The sequence below is a fragment of the Mirounga angustirostris genome, unplaced genomic scaffold, assembly GCF_029215605.1.
Source record: "Mirounga angustirostris isolate CCGP_5_RB_7025 unplaced genomic scaffold, mMirAng1.0.hap1 SCAF_9, whole genome shotgun sequence".
NCBI classification, from domain to species: domain Eukaryota; kingdom Metazoa; phylum Chordata; class Mammalia; order Carnivora; family Phocidae; genus Mirounga; species Mirounga angustirostris.
The window spans coordinates 7,030,240-7,043,740 of record NW_026991717.1 but is presented as its reverse complement, the minus strand read 5'-3'; the positions used below and the strand labels follow the sequence as shown (position 1 = coordinate 7,043,740).

Below are 13,501 nucleotides of genomic sequence, written 5' to 3'. Positions count from 1 at the left end.
TCCAATTGGAATAGTGCATAAAAATCTCTAGATACTGGGTCAGATAGGGATATTGATTTTCCTCCTCAAAAGGAAAGGCAGTAGTCAAATTCATAGAGACAGAAAGTGGAATGGTAGGTTGCCAGGAGCTGGGGGAGGGGGAAATGGGAGTTATCATCTAATGGGTACAAAGTTTCAGCTTGGCAGATGGTGGCGATGGCGGCACTGTGATGTGACATGTGAACATACCTCATGTCACTGAACTGTAAAAAATATGAACTTAAAAATAGTTAAGAGGATGGTAAACTTTGTGGAGCGCCTGGGTGGCTCAATCGGTTAAAATCTGACTCTTGATCTCAGCTCAGATCTCGCTCTCAGGGTCATGAGTTCAAGCCCCCCATTGGGCTCCATGGTGGGAGCCAACTTAAAAAAAAAAGATGGTAAATTTTGTGTTATGTGTATTTTACCACAATTCTTTTAAAAAAGAATTTAAAACAACAACAGAAAAGGAAAGGCAGCCTTCTTGTGAGGACCATGTCCTTGAAGAAACACCAGCAGGGAGGAGCCGGGAGGCAGTGGACGGCAGGAGTCCCTAGAAGGCGTTTTCTGGAAGGCAGATACGCTATTGGGAGGCTATTAGGCGCTGTAATCCTGACAACCGTGCAGGGCAGAGTTGCACAGCCAGAGAAGGCTGGCCGAGGACTGGGGACACGCTGGAGACAGCTGGAAGGGGAGGACAAAGGGCGGGGTGCAGCATAATATCATGTCCATGCTCACAGCCCTTGGCCAACTATTCTGGAGCAAGCTGAGAGTCAGAGGGGGTCTGTGAGGAGCTCAGAGAGCGAGCTTTTTGGGATTTTCAGCCTTATTCTACAGCCCCGAGGTGGCTGGGTGCTCTGAGTCAAACTTTGAAGCTTAACCCCATCCATGGGAAGACTCCTTCCGTAGCAGGCATGCAGGGAATGTCTGTGAACAGAATCCATGCTTTAAGGCTGGGTCTGTAGATGGTCAAAAGCCTTTGAATGACGAGAACAAACTCCTGACAGGCTCCAACCTCTGCACCTGCCCCCATTGCTAGCATATATGTGGGGAGCAGAGAACAGGTTAGGAGTCAGATAGACCTGGGTTTGAATCCTGGCCCTGACCACTCCCTGGCTGTGGGATTCGAGGTAAGTTACTGACCTGCTCCGAGCCACTGTCTCCATTCTAAAATGGGACTAGCAACACTGCCCCCTCCCGGGACAATTGTGAGCATTGAATGAGACGATGCATTTGTTGAGACTGCTGTCGGGTACCGATCTGGCTTGGGGTCAGCTTTCAATACATGATCATTTTCAGAGGAAGTAGTTGTGGTAGGTGCTCAGGCATGCGGGAGACCCAAGGAACGACGAGCCTAGTGCACACCCCCGTGGGCGCCATCTCCTTGTAGAGGCAGACCGATGCCACAGAGAGTGTGTGATCCTGCTCTGATGGAGGAGGGTGAACTTGGTCACGATGGGGTACGGGGGAGACTTCCCAGAGGTGGGGCCAGTGACAGAAAGAGTAGAAGCTTCAGTTTCCTTCTGAAACACACCTCAGATCAGGTCATTCCTGAACCCCCCCAAGAGCCTCCCCATCACCTACAGAATGAAGCCAAACTCACTAGCCTATTTACAGAGGTTCTTTGGAATCTGACCCAGCATTGTTTCTAACTTTATTTAATCCTACACCTGTTGGATTTACTCCTTTCTTCATGCCTTTGCTCATGTGATCCCTCCCTCCTAGAATGCCCTTTTTCTCTCCCATAGCGTCCCTGTCTGTCAAGGCTCAGCTCAAATGTCACCTCTTCTTCAAAGCTCTCCCAGGCCCCCCAGACAGGAGCAATTTCTGCATCTTCTCAGCTCCCAGAATTCTCTCATTGAGAGAGGCTCTTCCTCTTGTATTGTAGGATTTATTCATACATCTTATCTCCCATCCCACACAGTGAGCCCTGCGGGTGGATTCACATGGGTCCATCCCTAGATTCTCCTTAGCACCTACTACAGAGTTTACCATGTGGTGGGAATTTGACAGAGGAAAGGAGGGAGGGAGGAAAGGCAAGAAATGGTTGGAACTTCTCCAGGGGAGAGGCAATTATTCCTTCCACATGAGAGCTGCAAAAAAATCCTCTGCTTTTCAGAGCACACACTCCAAGAAGGGAAAGCAGTGTGGGTGAAGGATGGCCATGGCGTGAAGGTGTCTTGTCCGCTGTCCCGTCAGCCAACGCCAAACTGTGCTGGGCAGGACAGGCTAACCCGAAGGAGCTGGTATAGTGCCGTTTCAGGAGGTCCCCAAGACCACCTTCTCGTTCAGTAAATTCTTTGAAGGAGGCGCAGACCTCAGCAAAGCTGTGATACTCACAGTTACAGTGATACAGATGAAAATCAGCACAGCAAAGAGGCTTGTAGGAAAGTGTCCCAAGGTGACCAGGTACACAGGTCCCAGCTGCGCTTGCCCAGTGGGGTCGGGTAGACAGACACAGTGTGTTATAACACAGAGTGTGGGCAACCAGAGAAGCTCACCCAAGCCTCTCGGTGTCGGGGGTTTTTCTTGGGGGGTTGTCACGTGGCTGACTGCCCACATGGTTGACCTTAGTCTCCAGCACCCCCAGAGGGCCAGTGGATACCACATGACCCCCAAGAGGCCCACCATAGATCACACTGTTAGCACAGGCCCCCACGTAAACTGAACGGGGGCTTAAAGGTCACCTCCTAGAAGCTGGGTCGGCAGCTCCCCTGGCTCTCAAAGAGGAACATGACCCAAAAGGACTTAAAGGGATGTTCACCATGAAGTCTTGCCCAGACCTGGAACCGAGACGGGCAAACTAGGGTCAAGAGAATGAGGTTTGGGGTGCCTGGCTGGCTCGGTCGGTAGAGCATGCGACTCTTGATCTCCAGGTTGTGAGTTCGAGCCCCATGTTGGGTGCAGAGATTACTTAAAAATAAAAAATCTTTAAGAAAAAAATGAATGAGGTTTTTTTCTCCAGTAATCCATTTTCTTACTTACCTTGACTAGACCCTGGGACTAAACTCACAGAACCTGAGCGTCTGCCCCAGGGAGACAGTGGCCCCCTGTTTCCCGTCAGCCACAAGCCAGGCACCCGGCCATCTGCCTGCCCAGGGACTCGGCTATCACCCCAAACACCTGATGGCCCTTTCTGACAAGCAGGCATTTTCACCAGGACTCTCAGCTTCCTCTACCGAAGATCATTTTTCTAAACCTGGGCTCCATTCTCAGCCAGGGAGGCCACCGAGGCATCACACTGGGTCCCCTAGCCCCTTCCCAAACCCCTGCAGGAAGGAGCTCTCTGTTCTGCCAGGTTGGCAGTCAGCACCGAGTGGAGGGAACTCAGCTCTTGGCCCAGGATCCCTGCCCCAAAAACAGTGCTTGTGCCTGACGGAAAGTTTGGGCTGAAGGACACTCCCTTCTAAAATCCCAGGTTCGATATTTACACAACGTCTGAAATTAATGCAGAGAAAACCTCTAAGTGCCCAACTGGAAGGGAAGGCTAAGAACAGGAAGGGGCGGGTCCCAAGTCCTACGGTTTTTTTCCACAGAACAGAGCAAAGCTAAATGTCCCTCAGTGAGTGAATAGGAACCATTAATCATGCCATGTGCCCCTCCACATTAAACTGGTTTTACTGGGAATTTGCAACGGAGAGTGGGGAGAGGTGGGCATAATGGGGAAAGGTTGGTGGTGTTGAGCTAATTCTTCCCTCAAGGGCCACCCCCCCACTTTGGGGCCAGGATGACTGAGGCACCCAAACCTTAGGAAGCACCACCCGTGGCCAGCCTTTCTTCTCAGCTCCTGGACTCAGCCTCCCTCCCAGCCCCTTGGAAATGCAGCCTTCATCAGGTGTCAGCATGACTCCCAAGTTCTGTTTTGTCCTTGGACCTTTGGAGTCCCTCCCCACTCCCTGCACGGCCCTCCTGCCCTACTCCCGGGCCTCTCCTAGCTGGAGAGGAACATGAATAAGTGTTTCCATGGGCCATGTATGGATGTTTCCATGGGCTACCAGAATGCTCCCGGCTTCCCAGCAGCCCCTGCTCCCAGTTACCCTTTCTCTGAGGGCTTCTAATGATCTCCAAGGCTGAGGAGGCAGGAATGCTTTGAAATCAGGTGACATCCAACAGTTACAATCAGTGTTAAGCTGACCACTCCTTGCATTCCCAAATTTAATCCAAAAGGGACATTGCCCATTCATTAAGAGCCTTCCATTCATGTATTCAATGAATACTTCTTGGTTACCTGCTATGTGCCAGGCATTGTTCTAGGCACTGGGAATAGAGCTGTGAGCAAAACAGACATAAGTCCCTGCTCTCATGGAGTGTATATTCTAGTAGGGGGAACAGACACTCAACACACAGGAAAGGACAATAATTTCCCATAATAATAATAGAAATAAACAGTATCAGGGAGGCACCGGGTTGGGGTGAAGGAACAGGGTGGTCAGGAAAGGGACATTTGGACTGAGCCTGGAATGTTGAAAAGTGGCCAGCTAGGAAAAGATCCACAAGTGTGTACCAGAAAGAAGACTAGATACAAAATACTCTTAGGAGGAAACAAGTTTTTGTGCTCAAGGACTAGCTAGAATATGGCCAGAAATAGAATTATGAGATGTGGTGTGAGCCGGAACAGGGGCAGATGTGTAGGGCCTTGCAGACCATAAGAGAGCAGGGCTGGCTTTCACTCCAAGAACATTCATCTTGTTCTGCCATCAAGTACCCAGCCAAGCTTCCTTTGCTTTAGGAAGCTTTCAATGGGATACAAGCTCCCTTTCTCCCCACCCCTCCCACCACCTCACCCAACAGGATCAGACTACCTAGGGGACATAGAAACTTCTGTTTTGGGATTTGGAAGGAACAAGAGGAAATTTAGAACATCATTCCCTGCCTCTCCTCCTAACTGAAAAAAAAAGCCATTCCCAGAGGCCTCACCCATGGATTTTCTGGCCAGAGATGCCGAGAAACTTGTCCAACTTCACCCAAATAGCAAGTTGTAGGTCCAAGGTATGAATTCAGGTTGTGTTTTTAAGGTAGTCATCTTCTCCCATACCATATGTTTCCCAGAAAACTTGAGAAGAGGCCACTTCGGGAAATTGCACAGAGCCTTTGTTCACAGTAGACCCCAGAGAGCAGATGAAGAACAGCATATCTCTTGTCACAACCAATCCAAGTCAAACAGTTATCAGCTAAATGTCCCCAGCAAGGACATTTATCTGTTGGTAAAGGAAATCAAGGCAGAAAGGCCAGAGAGGAAAGAAATGGATATTTTCTACAGTATTGTATGTGCTCCATGCCCTGACCAGGGTCTGTCCTTCCAGTTCCCTGCTATGCTGACCACCTACCTCCACGGGCAGGGCCTTCACCTACAGCATCATGTGGGCCTTCAGCAAACCCAGGCCAGCTTTTTTTTTTTTTTCCTCACTGTGGAACCAGTTAAACCTAGCCCCTGGCTGGGACCGTGAGGTTGGCCACAGAATGGCATTGGCAGAAAAAACTCCTTGGGCTAATTTCTGAAGCTGAAGCTCAGAAAGGGCTTCCTTCCCTTAGCTGCCCCCCTCCCTGCGATCAGGAGCACGGTAAGCAGCAAGGAGCTGGCCAGCGCTTCCAACTGCCAAAGGTGTGGGTGGGACATTAGAAAGGTCCAGGGGTGCCTGGGCGGCTCAGATGGTTAAGCATCTGCCTTCGGCTCAGGTCATGATCCCAGGGTCCTGGGATCGAGTCCCGCATCGGGCTCCCTGCTCCTTGGGAGCCTGCTTCTCCCTCTGCCTCTCTCTCTCTGTGTCTCTCATGAATAAATAAATAAAATCTTTAAAAAAAAAAAAAAAGAAAGAAAGGTCCGGAAGACCTCAAGGGAGCGTCTACTGGCTTTTCTGCTGAGTTGACTGATGGGAATCCAGACACTCCTGAGCAAGTGATATTCATGTTTTTGCAGGTACTGGCTGAGACATGACCCATTTAATCAGGAGTGGCTTGGTTAGAGCTTTTTAAAAACCCACCCTGAAAAGTCCTAGAAGGAAGTTAGCAAGGACTGCCTGTAGCCCTGCAGAGCAGAAGTGGATTTGTGTAGTGGCCATCTTTTTCCCTCAGGCACCTGCCCGGACAGACTTTGGGGAGGAGCCACCAAGTTGGGCTCCAGGAACCAGTCCTCCTTGGGCTTCTGGGGACACCAGGAGAGCCAGGACTCGGGACACCCGCAGGGTTCCTCCCTACTGATGGAATTTTCAGGAGTGGGTTAGGACTCTCACTTGGGAACTCACACCCAGCCCCAGACTGGACCCTGTATGAGTGATTGTCAAGAATTCCAGATGCTTCGGTGACAACAGAGCAAATAACAAAATAGGAATAAGGAAATCAAAGATCCGGAAAAAGACACACGGAGAGAATAAGGAATGGGAGGAAGAGGGAGAGAGGAGAAAGAAGAGAAAATACAAAAAGAATCTTCGCATTCACAAAAATTACCTTCACAATTCTCATGAGGGCGAAGCTTGTGTTGTGATTCCAGCTTACAGATGGGAAAACTGAGGGCTTCCATGAGTTCCCCAGTGAGTTAGGACAGAGCTAGGACTGGAATCAGCTGCCTGGCTCCCCCTTTCTACACCATCCCACCATGTCTGTTTAGAGTATGTGGAAAACCAGCAGCTGCACTTGGGGTCACTCTGGCTAGATATGATTTTGCTGTGGGATCCCTGCCCCTTTCTCTACACTGGGCTTGAGATCCCAATCTTAAGTGCTTATGCCAAGACCATTACGCACAGATGTAGGACGGGTCTTGTCCATGAACGACAAGAAAAGAGGTGCTGTTGTGAGATTAGCCTGCAAACAAGTGATCTGCTGGAGGCCAGGGGCTGGGAGAATGGATGGCCTCAGTCCTTTTAAATCCCTCCCCCAGGACCCAGAGCCACTTAGTTACTGACTAATCCTACTGGTCAACCAGTCTACCAAATTCCAGTGTCCACTGGTTCATCAATAAGTAGGTATCAAATACCATTTTTTGTTGTTCCCAGCACTGCCTGAGTCAACACGGAGATAATTCTTTTTTTTTAACTTAAGCCTTGACTTTCAGCCTTAAGGAGGTCACAGCCTGCATGGTGAGGCAGAGCTAGCCTACACAGGAGGAAATATAAGTGCTAACTTGGGTGTAGGAGCAGTCCCAGTCGGGAGAGGTAAACCAGCCTCGTTCTTTATTTAGCGTTAGTTGCTTCCACTAATGTGCTGGTAAGCCCACTCCCAAAAAGGCAGAGAAAGACAAAAGCCCTCATTTGTAATGTCCCCTCATTTTCCATGTTGGGTATAGTATCATCAGGACCAACCTCAAGGTCCCTATGTGACATCACTGAACACGGAGTTGGGAAGAGATACGGGAAGTTATCTCCGGCCAGCCAGAGCGCCCCACTGGTTCTCCCTGGGGCCCTGGGAAGGGAAGACCCTACTTGTCTCACCCCTGCGCTGCACACGGGCTGTGACCTTCCCTAAGTCACATGCCGTACCGGCATGCTGGCATGAAGTAACACGGCCATGTACATCACCAGCAATGTATCTCTCCAGCTGAGATGTATTGATTGCAAAATGGAAGTGGTCTACGCCAAAGAGCTATGCACCTCACAGGGGCTCAACAAATGTGAGCCTCTGGCGCCCCTTCTCCTCCTTTAGAGGCCTGGGGTACTTGGGCCACCATTTGTTCATTCATTCATTCAGCAGATATTTCCTGATTGACCTCTCTGTGCTGGGCGCTCTGCGGAGGGCTGTGGAGACAGCGAGTTACCAGACAGATGCGTAGAGCTGACAACACGGAACAATGATGACCGGGCCCCTAGAACTGGGTTCTAGTCCTGACTCCATCTCCAACTTACTGTGTGGACTTGAGCAAATCGCTTAACCTCTCGGGCCTTAGTTTCTTCACCTGTAAACTGAAGGAGTTGAACTTGCCATTCACTAATGTCTATTCAAGCTCTGAGCTTCTGCAGCTCCAGGAAGGGAGGCGAGGTCTGGAAGGCACAGGAAGGAGAGTTGAAGGAACGGGCAGCTCTGTGGGAGAAGAGCAGACGGGAGAGCAGATGGGACCCTTGGAGATCTGGCATGAGTCCCTTGAAAGAGGAGTGGACACGTTTAGTGTGGTCCTTGAGGGAGGAGCTCTGGGGTGGAAATTATAATGGGGGTGGGTCATCGGACCCCAGCTTGGAAGATGCTGAGCGCCATCCCAGCTGCCCAGCCACGGCATGAGCCGCCTTGTGAAGGAACGGGCCCCTCCTAGTCAGAGACTGAAGACCACCTGCCTCAGCCATGTGGACAGGATCCCCGGCAGGGAGGTCATGGCTTTAAAACCCCAGCTGCTGACCCCTCTTCCGGTCCGCATATCTCGAGAGGCTCACCCCATCCTGCTGCCAGGGACGTGGGGGGGGTGGTGCTGATGACCACCTGCCGAGTGCCAGACCCTGTGCCAGTCTCCAAGCCAGAGACACAGTTCCCGCCCCGGACAGGGGAGCCAGACTGGCACTCAGTCTTGAAACAGTCATGGGGGTGGGTCCTGGGGTTATTAAAGTAGTAGGTGGCCGAGCCAGGACCCGGACTGGGGGTCTCCGGTCTGGCGGCGGAGGGGGTGTCTCAGGTCTGGAGGTCTCCACTGCATGTTGCTGGAAGAGGGATCCAAGGCAAGGGGGTGAGCTGCCCGTCCAGTCTCTTAGTTTGGTGGAGTAGAGGCTAAGGCCCTGGCCGGGTTGGCAACCGTGAGACAGAGTCTAGCTGATGAGAACGTGGAGGGTTTCCCTATCTCCAACTATGGGGCATGCACATGTGCATACACACACACACACACACACCCTCAGCTCAGTTCAAAAGCTCTACTAAGCTTACTTTCCCCTGTCAGGTCTCCCAGTACTTCTCTCCTGAGAAAGCCAGTTCCTTGGTGACCAACCCAACCACACACAGAACCCCTCATCTCCCAGCCTTCATCCAGCTTTCCCATCCTGCTCCCCTTAACTCCTCATTTCACTTCATTCTGGACACCCCAGTCCCCTTCCTCTGCCCCAGCCCCGTCCCCTCACCACCACCTCGAAGTTCTTCCCATGGAGAAAGGCCTCCCTGTTGACGGGCTGGCAGAGTCCTTCTCCTCCCATAAAAGACTCAGTGAGTCCTGGAGACACTTGGAAGCTGGACAGAATGATATTTCTCCCTATTTTCTTTACAGCTGAGAACACACAAACACAAGAGCATATTTATTGCAACGTTTCTATCCCAAAGTTTGTCTTAAAAAAAGAAGAAGAAATAAAATTAGTTTCTCTGCCCAGTCCACCCCTACCCCAAACCCCTGCCCTTTCCATTCCCTGTGGAGGCCAGGGAGAAAAACAGAGCGGGCCCCAGCCCCACAGAGAGGCACTGCATCCCGGACAATGGCGGGCTTGTTCACAGAGTTCGGGAAGAAACACACCTCCGAAAACATACACAGAACTTCCCAGTGGAGGGTGTTCTGAGGGAAGAAGAACAGGCGGGCCCTGTGTCTGGGCACAGTATCCCTGAGGCTCTGGGAAGAGAGGAGCCCACAAGTCTAGCCCCCTCCCCAGACAGGAGGGGACACCTTACCCTTCTAGCCTCCGGGGGACTATTTCCCCACAACTGGTCACGCTGGGCCTGAAGGAGAGTGCCACAAGTCAGCGGCTCCTCAGGGTGCCAGGACCTGGAACCCCAGAGATTGAAGGCAGCATTGAAGGAGAAAAATCTCTGAGGAGAAGCAAGGGACTGCTTGTTAGGTCTTTGGGATTTTCCAGACGTCCTCTGGTGTGAGGGGAACATGCCTCACGCACTCATCTCTGTCCCCTGAACAGGGCCCACACTGACAGCCCTTCCAGCTCTCAGGTGACCAACGTATGTGGCATGAATGACAGTGATGGAAAGAAAGGTCACTCAAAACAACAGGCCAGGTCAACCCAAAAGGGTTCCCCGGAGTCCTGGGCCCCGCCTGTCCCTCCCCCATGCCTTCCTGGGAAGGGAGCCCAGGAGTTCCCCCCACACACACACCCCTGGTGGCTGAGCCAACAGCGACACCTGCTGGGCCATCAGACCGGGGCTGGGGGGAGGGGCGGGGCGCTGTCCCAGCCTCCCAAGACTCCATGCTTGTCTTTAGTTTCAGGTCCTCCATCCCCTCCGCCTTCCTCCCCACCAAGGAGCATCTGTGATGCAGACGCTTCTTAAACCAAGACAAAATGCTCCCAGACTTGAGAGGAGGGTGCAGGTCCCACCAACAGAGCAACTCAGGAAACATCGCTGGGCACCTGTCATGGGGTACCAGCCACAGGTGTCTGCCTCGGGACTGCATACCCTCTAGCTGGTGGTGCTCCATCTTGGCTGCACATTTGAACCTTCTAGGGAGCTTTTAAAATGTCTGAAGACCGGGCTGAAGCCCAGGTGATTTCCACATACAGCCAAGGTCGACGACCACTGTTCTGGTTGATCTCTTGTAAATTTAATGGGGTCTTTTTGGGGTCTACCTGCACTGGCCCACTTGGAGTCAGGGGCCCAGTTGTTCAGGGAAGGCTTTTGTGTTGTGGTTGTCATGTATTTGTATACGTGGCCTGACAGTTTTACAGCAGATAACAATAAGGAAGTCTTTTCTGCTTCCCATGAAGTCATTGTCTGGGCCAGTAAGAGGGCTCCGGGGGTCCTGGGTTCTCACTGCTCTCCTCCATGATTATTCTGTCCATCCCAGAGCCTCCGCAAGAGCTCTTTGGATGGGCATCCTTCCCCTGGCCTGAACCGGGCCCCTGTGAATTGTGTTCGAAAGCTTGGAGCATTCTTCATCCTAAAAACACACAAGATTCCCACATTAGAAGTTGGGGGCAGGCCTGGATTCCATCAGGGAGGTTGGCTAACTCATTTCATTTCTCCAGGCCTGGGGGGATTATAGTAGACTTCTCCAAAGAGACAGAATCAATTGGATGTGTGGGTCTATAGAAAAAGAGATTCACTGTAAGGAACTGGCTCACATGATTCTGGAGGTGTAAGAGCCAATGTTTCAGTTCAAATCTGAAGGCAGTTTGAGGGTCATCAGGCAGGAGGAATTATCTCTCTCCTGGGGGCGGTTCAGTCTTTTTGTTTTATGCATGCCCTCAACTGATTGGATGAGGCCCACCCACATTATCAGGGCAATCTGCTTTACTTAGTCTACCAACTTAAATGTTCACCTCATCCAAAAACACCCTCACAGACGCACCCAGAATAATGTTTGAACAAATATCTGAGCAGCCCAGGGCCCAGTCAAGTTGACATAATATCAGCCATCACAGGGATCCTTCAGAACGAGCCTCTGCAGGTTAGAAGCTGGGAAGTGCCCTGGAAGAGACGGGAGGAGGTTTCCAGCCCACTCGTGTAATTAAACTGAGAAATCTGTGAAGACTTTGTGAAGAGAGGATTCTTGGAGGAGACACCCCTCGAACCACACGCAGCCGCCTTATCTTGATGTGACTTCAGATCCTTGCGCGTGGAATTGATCACCTTGTGTCGTGTGCCACGTGACCCTCAACCTCCCCGTGTCCGAACCTCCAACTAACCCCTCTCCCTCTCTTCTGCCAGGTGAACTATGACCACTTTACTCCTGGTGTTTGTGACTCTGAGGGTCATCACAGCAGCCAGCTCACTAGAAGCTTCGGGTAAGGACACCCCCATGCGTGTCTCACGCATCCAGCAGCCACAGAAGACTGGATTCTGGGTCCTGGGTCCTGAACTTGGTACTGCTGCTCCCAGGGACATAATCTCCCCTTTCCTGGCCTTTTCCTGGCCCTGCCTGCCCCTTTTCTGTCGAAGGCAAGCCTAGCCGCAAGGGGAGAGCGCCCATGCGTCTGAACGCACACACTCACACGCACGCATCCAGGAGCCCTTGCGCACGTAATCCTGCTCCCGGCCACCCTCTCGGACGGACAGCTGAGGGGGAGCGCTCCTGGCAGGCGCCCGTCTTCCCATCTCCTCTCCATGGATCCTACCCAAAACCGCCACACACTGAGCTTGGGGTTGGGGCAGGATTATAGATAAGCCAAAAGAGGAAAAGCTGCCAAGGGAGGATCAGCTGGAACGTCAAAGAAGAGACCATTCCTTGAGAAACAGAAAGAAGTCCCCAACACATCACACAGGTCTTTGTTTTTCTTGGCAAGCCGTCCTCGGGAAGACCCCGCGTGGTCTCTCGCATATGGCAGGCACGAGGTGGGTTTCTGATCATCGAGCCCTCAATCAAATGGGCAAACTACCCACTGGCTGCAGGATGGGTTTTGCTCTGGGCCATGCACTTTAGAGGCTTCCCTCTGGCCCTCCTCCAGCCCCAGTGCTCCTTCAAGTTCAAGGGGTCTGTAGGGACATGTCCACACAGATCTATGCTCTCCCTTTAGACCACACTCTGGATACCCAGGATGCCCAAAATTCCCTGCCCAAGTGGACCCAAGCCACTTCCAGGGCCCATCCTCCAAGACAGGGGACCATGCTCTTGGTGAGAGCCGCCCCAGGCCTAAGGGAGAGGTCAAGGGGTGGCTGTTTGTGTGGGGTGTGGACAGAGCTGGGGTGTGAGGGCTGGGATAAGCACAGACCCCTCACGGTACAGAGAACTGGCAGAGAAGAGGCGGCCTCCTGCTTGGCCACCAGAGCCCAATGCAAAACTCTAAGGAATCCAAGAATTCTAAATTTGAATCTGGCTTTTCATTTTGAAAGGGTATCATTGTCAAATAGGAAGATAGAACATATTTTAGTTAACATTCTGTGGACTTGATTTATAACTTTTAAATATTTATACATAGGACATATGGGTCTCCATCTGTACTCTCGCCCAAGGACCCACAAATATCCAGCCCCTGGCTGTAACCTGGGTGGTTTGCCTACATAGGCAAACCAGTTCGTAGGGTTGGTTGAGAGCTTTAAAAATTGCAGCATTGGGTACTGCAGTCACTTTTAGCTCTCCCTGGGGAACCGGAGAACAGCCAGCTCTAAAACCATGCTGTGTTGTGGGGCAAGGGCAGAGCATTCAGAGGGAGATTTTTGTGGAAGGACCTAGTAGTGGCTGCCCAGGATATCAAAGGTTAGGGCTGGACCCCCCCCAAACATTCCTGGCTCCCCCCTTCATTGCCCTGTTATGTATCTACCACCTACAAATACCTGAAACATTTTTATTTTCAACCTGGAAAAAAAAAAGGGGTCCCATAAGTGCGTGACCTGCTGTGAAAGGTGCAATTTTTGCAGAAGCTGTTTCTTTCCCATTCCAGGGGAAGGACAGTTACGTCTAACTGGATTTGGTAAACATGCTGCATCTTCTCTACCAATACTCTCCATGATGTTTTGTGGAGCTAATCATATCCCACGGCCAACCCCCACCCCTGTCTGACTTTCTGCGGACGTACGTGAATGTCTGCTCTTCTCCAGCCAGCCCCCCACCCCTGAGTCCCCAACAGCAGGAGAGAATGCCTTGTCCCTCAGCAAAGATAGGATGGAGTCCAAAGCAGACCTCAAGTGGGACACGTCTGTGTCGTTT

The 13,501-nt window shown here is 51.6% G+C and overlaps 1 protein-coding gene across 1 annotated transcript in view; it reads left to right on the top strand.

Annotated features, from left to right (window-relative positions):
- The window catches only part of ACAN (aggrecan), a 65,838-nt gene that overhangs the window by 16,266 nt on the left and 36,071 nt on the right, over positions 1 to 13,501 (top strand). Inside the window, exon 2 of the mRNA XM_064569905.1 lies at positions 11,566 to 11,642. Within this exon, the coding sequence (XP_064425975.1) occupies positions 11,573 to 11,642 (70 nt within the window). The 5' untranslated portion in view covers positions 11,566 to 11,572. The remainder of the gene's footprint in view (positions 1 to 11,565; positions 11,643 to 13,501) is intronic.